The sequence below is a fragment of the Numida meleagris genome, chromosome 5, assembly GCF_002078875.1.
Source record: "Numida meleagris isolate 19003 breed g44 Domestic line chromosome 5, NumMel1.0, whole genome shotgun sequence".
NCBI lineage: Eukaryota > Metazoa > Chordata > Aves > Galliformes > Numididae > Numida > Numida meleagris.
The window spans coordinates 16520721-16535841 of NC_034413.1; the positions used below are offsets into that span (position 1 = coordinate 16520721).

The following is a 15121-nucleotide window of genomic DNA, read 5'->3' on the forward strand; positions in this document are numbered from 1 at the left end:
GGGAAGTGAAGCTTTATTAGCCCTGCCAAGCAAGAGCTAGAATATTGGTGTGTTGTCAACATTGTTTTCTTCACAAGCACAAAACATAGCAACATAAATAGACTATACTCCAGCTGAAATCCACCTTGCTATCGTGGATTTGTATACTGATGTTAGCAGAGGATTAAGTAACCTATTAAATTATTATAGTGAACAGCTCAGTGCTTTGAGGCTTCTTTAAATGAGTTGTAGTTTATAAATTCCAACCACTTAGCCAGTGGATGGTGTTTATTTGGGAGAATGCCCATTCCTTAAGATCTGGACATGATGAAATACTGGCAAGGACCTTTCACTTTTGAGATGTTACAGACTCTTCCGTGTCTCTGTACCATGCTGGAAGATCAATCTATTGGGAGGATTGTAGTGAGATTTATCGCAGGTAGGTGTAGTATAAGTTTCAGTTACAATCCAACCTAATTTTCTTATGGTAAACATCCATTGAAAGCGTTAGAACTGGTGCCAGCAAACTAATGCTAGTCAGTGAAGCTATCCTACATTAACCAGAGAAGGATTGAGCAAGTGTAAGTAGTTTTATGTAGGTTGCTTCAAAAGTAATGTCTGAATAATTTTCATTTAACCTACAACAGATACAAAGACTATAATAACTATTTGCTAGAGCAAATTCTTAGCTACAAAACATTACCCTTTTTAACATAACCACCACTGTTAATTACTCATTTTTGCCAGTAATGAACAAGAGCCTGCATGCCACGCTTGTTTAAAAAAAAAAAAAAAAAAAAACCTGCAACAGTAGAGATGTGACCCACTATTTCACAGCTGCTATGACAGTACTGTCGCTAGGAAAATGTAGCACCCAGTCCATCTTTCATCGGCCCAAAAGGTTAGCAGTCAGACAGTGCCAATCGGGAATGCATGGTGGGCGTGGTGTGTCAGTCCAGCCAAGATTGGCAATATGTTCCACGAACTTCAGACTGGTGTGGGAATTTGGTGTTGTGTTGCAAGAAAGGTTGTTTTCTCCTCTAACTACACTTGGGAAATTCAAGTCGTCAGCTTAGTCAGCATTGCAGTGTAGCGATCAGGGTTGATTATTTGTCCAGGTTCCAGGAAATCCAGAAGAATCACCCTTTTCCTATCCTTAAAGACAGTGCATGTCATCTTACCCGCTGAATGCTGCATCTTGAGCTTTTTCTTCCATGGGGAATTCACATGTTGCCACTCCATGCACTGTCATTTTGACTCCAGCTCATAGCGGTGACACCATGTCTTGCCACTGGTAATGGTGTGATTCAGGAAGTTTCCACTTTTTGTCTCATACTAGTTCAACAGGCTTTGACAAACTTATATATGGTGTTCTTTCTGTTTCTGTGTAAGCATTTGTGGGACCCACTTGGAGAAAACTTTATGATATTCCAGTGTTGCCACCATCGTTTCCAATGCATTGAAGCTGATATTCAGATCTGTTTATAGTTCACTGGCTGTAGTCCAGGGGAATTTGTGCAGAGGAGTTGATCAAGAAGCTCTTCATGTCATGGCGTGGCAGCTGTCTGGAGCATAATTTGTCTTTAACATCACTGTTGCCACTGCTGAAATGCACCACCCACCGCCTTGCTGTGCTCACATCCACTGTTCAATCTCTATAAAAATTCAGCAAGTATTGATGAATGTTAGTGGGTGCCATTTTTTTTCCTGCATGCAGGAATTCAATACCACACCTTTGCTTGATATGCACTTCCGTGTCAGACACCATTTTGTCAGACTGCCCCTCTGCTGCCATCTGTCACATGGCAACAACAGGTAATGGAGTATTGGTGGGAAGGTTCAGTCTCTACTGCTGTGTCACCAACATCTGCCTCTGTTGTTGTGGGCCAGCAGAATAAAATAGGCAGTGCTACTTCCAAACCAGCCCTTGTATATGTCTCCCCACCTCACTGAAGAATAAATATGAAAATTGTGTGGTAACAAGTCTTCAAATGTAAGACAAAGGACTTGGATTTAAGATGGGCAGTTGCATGCACATGTTTTAAAACATTTTTTAAATATGCTTGAAAGAGAGGAGATGTAATGAATACAAATTATAAAGAGAAAAGAGACTTTGGAGTGTTTATAGACATTTAAAATATACGTATCTTCCTCAGAAAGGCTGGCTGAGCGTACTACAGAAATACTGTCATCTTCTTACCCTCAGAACCTTGAAAACTCAAATGGAATGGGGGCTTTAGGAATATGTTTTGGTAGTGGGGGAGAGTGCAGGGTGAGAAAGATGTTTTTTGTTTATTTTAGTTTCTCACTGCTCTGGTCTGTTAGTAATAAGCAATAAATAATACTAATCTCTCCTCACTGAGTCTGTTTTGCCTATGATGGTAACTGGTGAATGGTTTCCCTGTCCTTGTCTCAACCCTTGAGCCTTTTTCCACCGTACTTTCTCCCCCTTTCCTTTGAGGGGGGAGGGTGAGAGAGCAGTTGTAGTATTTAGCTGCCAATCGGTGTGAAACCACAAAAGCAGGCTACTGTGAGTCATGCTCAGTGTTTGGACGAGGCTAGGAAGGGATGAGTGAGCAGATGATGAAATGGGCTGGTCTGGTTAATAAGAGACTGCAACTAATTACACTAGGAAATCTTTTTAATAAGGTGTGGAATCTTGCCCAGTATACCTCCAAGGTTTTCTTGCAGAGGGTTTGGGATGTATGGATGAGAAGTAGCTTGAGTGGTAAACTGCCATTCTTAGTTACTTGTTTTCAGTTTTTATGTTCGTGTTTTCCCCCTCTTCCCTCCCTTTCTTCACTGGTGAATTTTTCTTCTTTTTTCTCTCCTCCCTCCCCTACCCCCATCCTCCCCAGCCTATTTTGCTGCTTTCCTTTTTCGGTAACTAGAGGCTGTTATTGCAAAGATGACAAAGGGAAATGCATCTCTCTGTTGCAACTTGTTCTGTCAGCCTCCTGTAAGCTGCTGTTCCCACATTTACCTTGCTGGGTTGGGTTTCTGAAGCAATTATTTCATACCACCAAGTAGAAAGCACGTAAAGCAAGTGTAGCTCAAGAGTGATACTTATGTTTTAAGTTAAATATTAACCAGATTCAAGCAAGCTCAAGCATTTCAAGTGAGGTTAGCTTGTTGGGCTGGTGAACAAGAAAGAACTTGAGCAGTGAAGAATAGGCATGGGGATACTCTATTCAGAGGTATGTGACCATTTTTTGCGCAGTAACTGAAGTTATTGAAGCTGTGGATATATGTTGGATTTAGTTTGTTCCTTCGCATCATCATGTACATGGGCTAAGAATATGGCAGTTCTTTTCCTTTGGAATGCCGTGCTTTAGCTATTACAAAACAGCAAATTATCTGTAGGAGCAAAGCAAGCACAACAACCAGTATAATTATTGTGGCTTCACAGATAGAATTTGCATTTGTTCAATGTTTTTTGTTGTTCTGTGTTGAGATCAGAGCGATTCTGAGCACTGTGCATGGATAATTAAGAACTGCAAGCAGACTCCTTAGCTCATGTTGAATACGGATAATAAAGCTGGTACCTAAGGACATATTATCTAAGGAAAATTTGGTTTAGAATTGTGATTTAAAAGCAATTTTTTTTTTTTAGCTCTTATGAGTTTTCCCCCAGACTGTAATTAAGTCGGCACAACCCTGGATTTCAGCATAAATGCTACTTAAGCACATTCATTGTTTTATAAACTTTCCATTTGCACACTAGGGAACAAATGGAGATTTCAGTTCTTTTTTGATTGTGAATACAGTGTACAGCACTGCTGCTTCTCTTTCTGGAGATAGATAGCATTGCATATCTATTCCTTTAAAAGGTTACATTTTCATCCTGAAAGACACTCTTCTATTTTCAAAAGGCTATTCAATGAAAGTATCTTCTCTTTCAGTATTATAGGGAGCTTGAATCTGTGCATTCACACACTGATGGGCTGAGTAGATTGCATCACGTTCTTTGTTGTCTCTTTCCAGTTCAACTACTCTGAGATAGTATTGTACAAGAAACCAGTCATCTAGTAGAATTAAAATGGTGTTCAGAGAATGTTCAAATGCTGTCCACGTTTTCCATGCTTATTAGTTAATAACTTCATATGCATTCCTCCCTTTCAGTGTTTTTAGTCAGATGTAGTTTCCTTGGTAATATAGGGTTTATTTACAGCTGATAGATGTACAGAAGTGCAAATAAGAAAGTGTAAGATTTATTTGCTGAGAAGTATGGAAGGGATACTAGTACATTCCTCAGCATCCCAAATATGGTTAAAATTTTCCTGTTTAGTTTGTAGAAGGCCTTTGCATGACTTTTGGCACACAGGAAAAGGCTGTGGATTGGTTCAGGATATCTCTATAACATGAAGTGGTTCTTTTTTGTCTAAACAGCTGCAAATGTCTGATGTAACGTGGGCTGTCCCTTGCAGTTCTCAAAAGAGAAGGCAATTTCCATTCGAAATTGTTGTCTCTTTAGCCTCTTCCCTAGTGGATGAATGCTTTGTCCTTTGTGTTGTGCCTTGAACCTTTATCAAAAAATGTCAGAATCGGTTGAGTTGGAAGAGACCCTTAAAGGCCATCCAGTCCAACTCCCCTGCAATGAACAGGGACACCCACACCCCAATCACATTGCTCAGAGCCCTGTCCAGCCTGACCTTGGATGTCTCCACTGACGGGACACCCACTACCTCTCTGCGAAACCTGTTCCAATGCCTCGCCACCCTCATTTTAACAAACTTTTAACTTGTGTTTGGCAGAACTTGCTGAACTGCTAGCTGATGGTTTATCACTACTTCAGCAAATCAAAGCAAGGAACCACTGAAAGCAAGTAGGGAAACTTAGATGTGCAATTCATCTGGATCTGAGTAAACTACCAAGTACTAATTTCAGCCACCTGGCCTATAACTAATGCCGTAAACAATTAGTTCTGTAGAGGTGTTGTGCTTCTATCTGATAGCTAATGCTTTTACTTTCACCTCCTATCTGGTGATCTTGCACTGAGTGATTTTAGCAGTGAAAATTATTGCATAACCTGTGTCCCACCTAGCATGTGTTTTGTGCAGCGTCACACTGTTAGGTTCATGGTGTGCAGCATGTCTGCATGTTGTGTGGTTCTGCAGGAGTGTGAGGACAGAGGTGAAGGGCTGTGCTGCACTGGAAGAGGCACTCACTTCCTCTTTACCTAAGCTCAATTTCTTGCTCTTGCTCCCTGCCCTTCAGACCCAGAGCTTGTGTTTGTACTTGGGGTAATGCTACATCTCCTGTGCTCTGCTGAGGAGCAGGGCTAGGCCTGTTTGGAGCCCTCTGGGGTGGTCAGGGTGCTGGGAGCTGACAGATGATGTGGTGTGGGTGAGAGTCCACTCTGGGTTGAGGACTATAAATCTCTCCACAAGTTGTGAGCTCAGTTCCCATCGATGCTTTCCTCATTTATTTTTTTTTCCATTTTGGTAGCACTGGCTTTGTTCCTTATGTGTTCCCAAGTAGAGGCCATAGACTTTATCTGTGATCCAGTTCCCTGTGCCTCTTCCTATCCAAACAGATTGTTCTTTCTTTAGGCTCTTCATATTTCCTGCCACAGTGTGAGCTTGTTTGGAACCCAAGTAACATGAACTGTATCCGCTGTCCCATTTAAGCGTTTTCTGCAGTTACCTTCTCTTCCTGCGAGACATTGCCTTACCTATCCTTTGCTACTGGTAGCTGTTCCTGAGGCTGGTATTACACAAGTGAAAAGCAGTCACCTATTTGTAACTTTTCATGTATTTAATCCTTCCTAACAAATTTTCTTTGACATCACAGAATTGCAGGGATTCGAAGGGACCTCAAGAGATCATAGAGACCAATCCCCTTCTGCTAAAGCAGATTCCCTGCAATAAGATTCAGAAATAGGCATCCAGTTAGGTCTTGAATATCTCCAGTGAAGGAGACTCCACAACCTCTCTGGGCAGCCTGTTTCGGTGCTCCGTCACCCCTACTGTAAAGAAATTTTTCCGTGTGTTTGTGTGGAACTTTCTTTGTTCAAGCTTTAGGCCATTGCTCCTTGTCCTATCACTACACACCACCAAGAAGAGCCTGGCCTCATCTATTTGCCTCCTACTTCCCTTTAGATATTTATAAACGTTAATCAGATTCCCCCCCCCTCAGTCTTCTTTTCCCCGGGCTGAACAGGCATATGTTACTCAGCCTTTCTTCACAAGGTAGATGCTCCAGGCCCTTTATCATCTTCTTGGCCCCGTGCTGGACTTCTTCTAGGAGATCCCTGCCTGTTTTGTAATGGCAAGCCTAGAAATGGACACGGGGACACAGTAGTCTAGATGTGGGCTCACTAGTGCTGAGTAGATTGGGGGGTGTTGAATCACCTCCCTCACTCTGCTTGCACTCTCTTTTTAATGCACTCCAGGATGCCATTGGCCTTCTTGGCCACAAGAGCACACTGCTGGCTCATGGCCAACATATTGTCCACCACAACACCCAGGTTCTTCTCCATAGAGCTCAATACTGAATGCTATTGTGATGTCCTGAATACTACTCAAATTATTCAAAAACAGTGATCAAAACAATGTGGTCATAGTTGTTTGGTTTCCTTTGTTAAATATCCTGCTTGTATGTTTGCTCCTCCAGTCCTCAAGTCCTGTTTGTTGATTTTGGATGTATATTGTATGTCAGAGCTATGGGCCTTTCCACCTTTAAAACATTTTCTTTGACTAAAATAGACATTTTCTAGAATGCAAACCTGCAGAATAAAAATGGGCCCCAAGACAAGCCCACAAAACCTGTTTGTTGTGTGCGGTGTGTTTTGTTTGTTTGTTTTAATGAACGGAACATATTAATGTGTGAAAGAGTCAATTCTAAAAAAGACCCCACACTTCACTGGAACAGGGATCATTTAAAAGGTACTTTAAGTACTCAAATTACCCATATATTAGCTGATGAAATGGTTGGGAATTGCTTCTCTAAATTATCTGTGCTTGAGATGTTTTGTTAGAACTGCCAATTTCAGAACATAAAAGAGTGTGTGTGACTCTTGCATGCCTGATGACTTCCGTTCCAAGTAATGTGTTCTGTCAGGGTGTGGTAATTTCTCCATCACTATTCATAGCTCTAGAACTAGATTCAACAGTATTGTAAGGTTTAAAAAAAGATTCTGTGGGTCAATGAAAATGTCAGTCAAAAATACCTTGGAGTTAGTGGCTGAGCAAGTAGAACTCTGTGAGGCAGCATGAAAAGAAAAATAATACTACAGCATGTCATCTGCTGGCATTAGCTGCTGGACTAGCAAGAATCAGAGTAGAAAGGAGTGAGGCTGTGTAGTAAATAGCTGGGATTTGAGCCAGTGTTCAACCAAGCAGCAAATCTCTTGCACCTTTGAATGAACAGAGCTATATTTAAAAGCAAGAGTAACAGTCTACTAACAGACTGCACTGGAACTTCTCTTTTGTGGATGTGCAGGTGTAGTACTAGACACTGACGTGACCAAGAATGAGGTTATCAGCCAAACTGATTATCTAAATGGCACAGATATACAGGTTTTGTTATGCCAAGAGGGATTGAAAAGAAGGATTTCTCCTCAGAATCATTAAAACTTATCTGTTTCTGAAAGAATGTATAGCAAATGTCATAGGAATGGATTAAAAGAATACAGACACGTGACACATGTTTACATTGTTGCATATGTTCTTCATAAATTCTTGTCTGATGTAATGAAAACAAAACCAGAAGTGACACAAGGTCTGGCAAGCATGTAAATGCTTTTCTCTAGACTGGAAAAACATTTATCTTGTGCAATTGTGCAGAAAACTAAGCAGCAATGATACTGGAGGCAAGCCTGTACTGTAGATGAATGTTTGAAGTGAAAATGTAAATAAGAGAAATCTTTTTTATGTGGAAAAAAAAAAAGTAACAGCAAGAGAGAGGGTGAGGAGAGGGCTGAGAGTTCAGGGCTAGATGTTGTAGTGTGTTTAGGCTGTGACACAGGGAGGATCAGAATGAAAACCTGCAGGTACCAACTGAAGAAATATGCTGTCTTGGAAAATATCAAAGAACCTCAATACCGAAGAGGAAATAAGAAAGAAACCTCTTCTCTTTTTGACTGGAGAACTTAAAAAGTTACTGGTCAGGCTTTTTGTTTTTTGTTTTTTGTTTTTTTTTTTTTTTTAAACTTCTGGCTCAGCTTTCGGCTGTTAGGTGGCTCTGCTCTGCGAACTGGTGAGTCAGGAGTGACACTTGTTCAGTAGCACTCATCTGAAGGGAAAGCTTGCTGGAAGCTTGGCTAGGTGTGGGTTTGTCAGGGCTTGCTGCTTAGTATGGTAACCAGCTCCTGTGAGAACAGAGGCCCTTCTTTAACAGCTGAAAATGAACCGAATTTATTTCTTAGATTATAGAAATACCATCCAAAATGAACAGAAAATTCACTCCACTGTGCACGGTCCGTGACAGACTTCTCCCGCTGAGGGCGGAGCGCTGCGTGGCAGCTGCAGGTGCATCTCTTACCGCCATCTGCTGGGGGACACGTGGAATGACAGCCTCTGTCGGGGCTGCCTCGGAGGTTCTCAGGATGGACGGTACAGAGGTGTTAGTGAATCGGGTGCGTTGACAAGTATTCTCTTCTCTCTTCAGCCCATTTGTCAGGCAGCTTATAATAACGATTTCAGTGAAGTTCAGCTCCTCCTGGATAAAAACAGCAACTACCTGAATATCCAGGACAACTTTGGAGGAGATACCCCCTTAATCTGTGCATGCAAGCAGGGAAACAACAAAATAGCTAGCTATCTTCTAAAAAAGAATGCTGATGTCAACCTCAGAAACAAGGTAAGTGGTCACAGACTCACCCTTTGCACTGACTGCTCTTTTGAGTACGTCTGGGAACACTGGCAGTACTGCTAAACCTTAGCTTTGTTTGCAGCTCAGGCATGTCTTATCCCGACATTGTAATCCAGTAAACTCTTTTGTTTCTATTTATTTCCTCATTTATTTTCCTGACTTGACAATGCACACAAGATGTAATAAACATTGCTAACCTCAGTTTCTCTCTATGTTTGTGTTTCTGATTAAGTCAATACTGCATTTCACCACCAGTGGATTCTGCCTGCAGCACTCTGAGTTCATCCTGCCCTCTAGCTTATATCTGCTCCTTCTGCAGCCTTTCTTTTCCATCTGTCTTTATATTCCCACACGTAGTTAAAAGAAAGGTCTAGAGGACAGCCTGTCCATTCCTCCTGTAAGTATGCCTGAGGAAACTCGAACTACAAAAAATGTGTGTAATATGTAGCTCTTAGAACAGGTCCAGAGGAGGGCCACTTAGATGATCAGAGGGCTGGAGCATCTCTCCTATGAAGAAAGGTTGAGGGAACTGGGCTTGTTTAGCCTGGAGAAGAGAAGGCTCTGGGGAGACCTCATTGTGGCCTTCCAATACTTGAAGGGAGTGTATAAAAAGGAGGGGGGAAGATTGTTCATGAGGGTGGATAGGGATAGGACAAAGGGGAATGGTTTTAAGCTGAAACGGGGGCGATTTAGATTAGATGTTAGGAGGAAGTTATTCCATACAGAGAGTGGTGGCGCACTGGAACAGGTTGCCCAGTGAGGTTGTGGATGCCCCGTCCCTCGAGGCATTCAAGGCCAGGCTGGACGTGGCTCTGGGCAGCCTGGTCTAGTGATTACAAAGAAAAGGAGTCTGAAAGATGCATGTTCTGGGTTCACAATTAATTTGTTCTTGTGGGAGCTGGAACGATGTTAAGGGTGATGAAGAGCTAGGAAAAAATAATCTAACCTTGTCAATTCTGTTATATCATCTCAAACTCCGAGTCAATGTTTAGCAAGTTCCTACATGCACATGTGCTATTTTACACCTCTGGTGTCTGGCACGTTTTTCTCACAGCAAATGTGTGTGAGGTCAGTGAAATGTTCAATTCTATCTACTCTGTTTGATCCAGAAGACTCTAACACTTCAAAGTCCCTTTGAAAAGGTTCAGTACTTTGCAGTAAGGTGGTTCTTATTGCATTGGCAGCCATTACTTATCTTTGCCCGGTTTTCTTAAATTATTTTCTGCTACATATTCACAGATGGAAATAAGTCTGGTGCTCAGAAGTGAGAATAGAAAGCAGAGGGTTACACAGAAAGGCTTCTGAGCTCATTTTAGGCCATGACTTAACATCATAACCTAATTTGTCAGACTTCAGTTTAACAAGTTGTAGGATGTTTGACGTGCGTCGTCTTTAACATCCAAGTTAACAGCTCTGCTCTTTATTTTCTTTGGTAGGTGCAATATTCAAAGACTGTTAGACTCTTCTCACAGGGAGTCTGCTGCGGGTGTTGCTAATTTCCTGTTTCACATAAGTGACATAAGCTCTTCTATGTCTCTGCTTCAGTAACCAAAACCTCTGTAAGTGAGGAGCTGCAGGGATTCTTCCTGCTGATTTAACTTGCTGGGTCAGGGTAGAGACTTCCACTTTGCCTTCTTTCTCTCAACAGCCAAGTTTGCAGCCATATTCATGAAATCCCTTGGATCTCCCACCCTTCTTACATGTGGAGCCCAGTCTCCATGAGTCTGTATGAATCAAATGTGCATCCACTTGAAGGAAGCAAACTGCATGTGCCTGTTTCTGCTTAAAAACCAGAAAACTGCTTCTAGTAGATAACTGTAAAAAAAAAAAAAGTTTGTGAAATATAGAAAGGATCTAGTATTGTCAATATTGTACAAATATAATTAGAGTAGTGATTTTGGTGCTAATCAGAGTTATTTTATGTTTAGAAACACCGCACTTGTCTACATTATGCTGTGAGAAAACGATTTACCTTCCTTGATTATGTGCTCATCATAATCCTCATGCCAGTTTTGCTTATTGGATATCTTCTCATGGTGAGTCTAGATGAAAGCAGGAAAGCCCCTACGTGTTTACTTTTCCCCTTATCACCTTTCTTATGGTGATATTTCAGGCCATGAAACTGTGCAGAACATGGGCTGCTCTTTTTGAAGCAAACACTGATGGAGAGCAACAGAAGAAGCAAGGTTTTTGCTAAGAATGTATCTGGTGAAGGGGCATAATTTTGTCACTGCATCAGTCTGGTATTTGCAAAAGCCAGACACTTCTTTTTTAGGAAAAACAGTATCTAACCAACCTCTATTTAATAGTGTATGCCAATGAAGTGTCTCACTGTATAACCATTTCCTTCCACCAAACAGATCTCAAAGACAAAACAGAATGAAAACCTGGTCAAGATGTTGCTTAGGGCTGGAGCTGATGTTAATGCTACAGACTTTGTAAGTAGATTTATACAAATGTAGATGTGGCTTGTATGCATGCAATATTAGTAAAAGCAGACTTCAGTCTTCTAGCTATACAATACTGCTTTCAGAGTAGGATCAGAGACTGAACTGATGTAACAGGAAGATTCGGTGTTTCTCCTTGACACTTAAGCAATAGTTTTGTAATGCACTCAGAAACAATTCTCCGCTGAGAGCTCAGCGTAGCTTTTCGGTCAGACTTATTTCTCTTAGCTTCAACAGTTGGTTCCAAACACTGCATCTAAAACCTAGTATGACATTGTTAGATGTGTGCTTTTATTTAGACCATAGTAAGTGAGTATCAACTTCTTGACTGCTGTGATGTGTAGTCCTGAAGGGAATGTTTTCCAGGTCAACTGGATTGAAATACTGATGTATTAAATAGTAATCCTATAAATATTCTGTTGATGTAAGGTTCTGAGTTTTATCACCATTTCTGAGTTCTTAGACTAGGGTTGACCTGTGGGCAAAGGTCATGCCTTAGCACTTGACCCTGTGTCTTTTCTTGGTCTTTAGAGAGTACTGATCTGCCATGTGCAGGGTCTGTGTTGACTAGTCTGCTTGGGTGTGGCAAAGAGCTCTTCTCCTCTAGTGCAGAAAAGGAAAAACCACAATTTTAAGAGCAACCAAATTCTAAAATACTGAAGTTTGAACGAAGAATATTAAGTAATAGTAGTTGTGCTAACGATCATGGAATCCTCTGAAGTAAGTAAAGGACTATTGGCTTTCTGCTAAAGGTATCAGACTTGTTTTAGCAGCTGCATCCTAGAAGATATATTTTTTTTTCTTGTTGCTACTATGAGAATGTGTTTTATTGTGTTGTGCATTGGAACATGAGATTATATATTTTATGCATCCAGTTGTTAGGAGGGAAATGATAAGGTATAAGGGGAAACTGCTAGCACTATTTACCTAATTTCTATTAAAGAAGGAATAAACCTAAAATCCATCTGCTACTGTTTCCCTTCAGTCTGGTAGCACAGCCCTTCACTATGCTTGTGAAATGAGAAACCAGGCGGTCATCCCCCTACTGCTTGAAGCTCATGCAGATGTTTCTGTGAAGAATCAGGTAAGAAGATGAATCTAATAACAGGATATCCTTATCAGGAGGGTGAATCAATATGTTGTAGACCTTGGTTGGTGTGTAGCAATATTTAAAAAAAAAAAAAAAATACCAAAGTGTGCCCAGCTTCCTGGCAGCAGACTTGTTTGCTGTGGGGTTTAAAGCAATATTTGACTCATTACCTTCATGGACAAGAGCTACTTTAGGTTCAGGTTCTTCACAGCTGTATTTCTACCATCGGCAGCAGTCTACACATTCACTGGTTTGGCAGATCTGCTTAACTCAGAGCTGTGCTGCAATTATTCCTGGGATGCAGGCTGCAGGGAAGTGTTTAGAGCCCTCCGAGGAGCTCTGTGTGGTACTAGACACCATTCTTCTGAAAAGGGCTAAGTCAAGCTGCTGCTGTCCTTTAAGGAGCTCAGATACTGTCACAAGTAATATTGACCCAGGATTACCTGTATTGTTCAGTTGAGATGAATGAAGTTTTGTCTGTGTTGCTCTTGAAGTTAGCTCTTAACTCTGCAGTGTCTTTGGACATTAGCCCCAGGGAATAGTGGATTGGCTGTCACTACTGGAGCAGAGGCAAGGACGCTGCCCTTGACTTCAGTAAAAATTCTGTTAGACCGAGCACATCCTGAAACCTTTTCTTTAGATCAAGGAAGTGACAGTGAAATTCATGCAGAACACCAAGGATGACAAGTTCAGGAAAACTCTTTGTACTTGACTTATATTTATCATCTTCTGATGCATTTCATCTGTTTCTTTCAGAATGGGGAGACTCCTTTAGATATCGCAAGAAGACTACAGTTCAGCAACATTGAAAGCATGCTACAGAAAACTTCCTAACATTTGACGAGATTTGATCAGGGACTGCTGAAAGTGCGGAAAAATCACTCCATCAGGCAATCCATCCAATATAGCAGCAGGAGTCCTGCAGAGGGCTGCGGACTGGTATTTGATAGATACTTGGTCCAAACTGATGTAGACTTTGACTATTTTGTATGAGACTTGTGAGTACGCTCAAGGCTGTGTGGACTGCAAGGAGTTCATTTGCTTTTACTAAGCTGTGAATGAGTACAGTTGTGTTCAAAATATTGCTCTTCCCATCTGCTCCACAAGTTTTACTGCTTGACTTGCACAAAAAAGTCTTCTGGAAACCTAAGCACCACGCATGATGATAAGCAGCCAATGAAGAAACAAAATACCCTTTACAGTCTGCATTACATCTTCCATAGGGCATACAATTGACAATTGTAAGAGTATGCCACAGCAACTTATACAAGGTCAGGCACCTTTTGTTTTAGTATTTGCTTTCCTGCCATGAGAATGGCTGTTCAAATAGATTGCTCTGCTTAGCATTTCTTCCCAGTTTGCTACAAATTTCACACACCTTAGTTCTCAAGATGTTGCTATGAGAGAAGGATTATCTTACATTTTTACATAAAAGAAACAGCAAGAAAAGATTGAATTATTGGAGTCCAGAAACAAAGCCAGTTCCCAAGTTGCTTTAATGCATTAATAAATAACAGTGAAAATCTGCTTGGAGCAAGTCTTTTTACTACCTTTCTAATATAAAAAATTTACTAAAAAAAAAAAATCAATAAGTGAAATGCTGTTGATGGGAACCAGATATATTATTCTCAGGGAACTGGACAGGACAGTCTGCTTTTAAGGCGCACGCAGCAGAATGCACATACCAAAATAGTAATAATAAATTAATGAATCTTTTCTTGCATAGGTAATGGCAGTAGAAAACTAGCAGTGGTAAGCAATTTGTTAATGAGGCCTGCCACTTTGTGGCTTAATAATGCAATTACAAAGGGAGTCTGCTTTCAAACGCTGCTGTACCTCGTTTCCTTGGTCTAATGGATCTTTATCTTTCTTGGTGGTTTTGGCCATTTTGTGTAAGCTGTCGTAAGTTTGGAAGATAGGTGCTATGACTGGCACTGCTAATGGCTACTAGACTAGGCGCATGGACAAGGTTAGAGAATGTTTCCTGTGCTGCAGAAAGCAGGTGTATTTTTCCGTGTAGCTGTCTTACTGGATACTGACTCTAGCTGCAGACGATCTTGGCTGAGCATATGGGCTTTAGACCCCACCCAGAATTGCCCCAGGAAATAAAGCTGGCCTGTCTGAGCCTGTAGTGATGACCACTTTGTGTGTAACCTGTGGACAGGCACTCAACTAGATCGACATGTATGTCAGTAGATGTGAATTACTTGCATGGATGGCATAGATTGAAGATACTATCTCTTTGGGCTAATGGCCCCAAAGGGAAAACAGCTGACTGCTTTCCCATACTTCAGAAATTCCGTGAATGAATAGCGGCCAAGACACAAGGTTATGTAAAATTCAAAGCCAATAACACAAAGTGCTTTCAAGAACTTAATTGCCTATGTCAAGATAACTACATGGGGTAAGGGCTGTATTGGTACAAATATGGCTTGCCTGATGTATCTGTATCCCCTCATACCTCATCTACCACCCATGGTCATTGTAGCTGGGGCTTTAGAGTGCGTGAATAAATCTTTGGGTGAAGTGTGGGCAAAGAGGGCAGGAGAATACTTGGATAAGTCCAATACACAACGCTGAGATTGTTTGGGGTTTTTTTTGAAGTTGAATTCCTTGGTATTTGGAAATCACAGATTGCCTGCTCCAATTCTTGTCACTGAAGAACTCTTGTTGGTCGTGACAATGTTAGTAAATATGAAGAGGGAAAAAGAAAAAAAAGCTAAGTGCTCTGTCAGGTGGATAAAATATTTAATTTAAGCATGGGATAATGGCACTGTGGAGTATGTAAGAT

The 15121-nt window shown here is 41.2% G+C and overlaps 1 protein-coding gene across 4 annotated transcripts in view; it reads left to right on the top strand.

The window, feature by feature from the left end:
• The window catches only part of ANKRD22 (ankyrin repeat domain 22), a 56765-nt gene extending 42908 nt beyond the window's left edge, over window positions 1–13857 (top strand). The window contains exons 1-6 of one of the 4 annotated variants that reach the window (XM_021400498.1): window positions 2864–3176; window positions 8590–8781; window positions 10722–10829; window positions 11154–11231; window positions 12226–12324; window positions 13087–13857. In XM_021400498.1, coding sequence (XP_021256173.1) covers window positions 3156–3176; window positions 8590–8781; window positions 10722–10829; window positions 11154–11231; window positions 12226–12324; window positions 13087–13164 — 576 coding nt within the window. In that variant the 5' untranslated portion in view covers window positions 2864–3155 and the 3' untranslated portion in view covers window positions 13165–13857. Of the gene's footprint in view, window positions 1–2863; window positions 3177–8589; window positions 8782–10721; window positions 10830–11153; window positions 11232–11771; window positions 11892–12225; window positions 12325–13086 lie in introns of those variants that run through there. The other 3 variants (XM_021400495.1, XM_021400496.1, XM_021400497.1) reach the window with 3 other exon arrangements.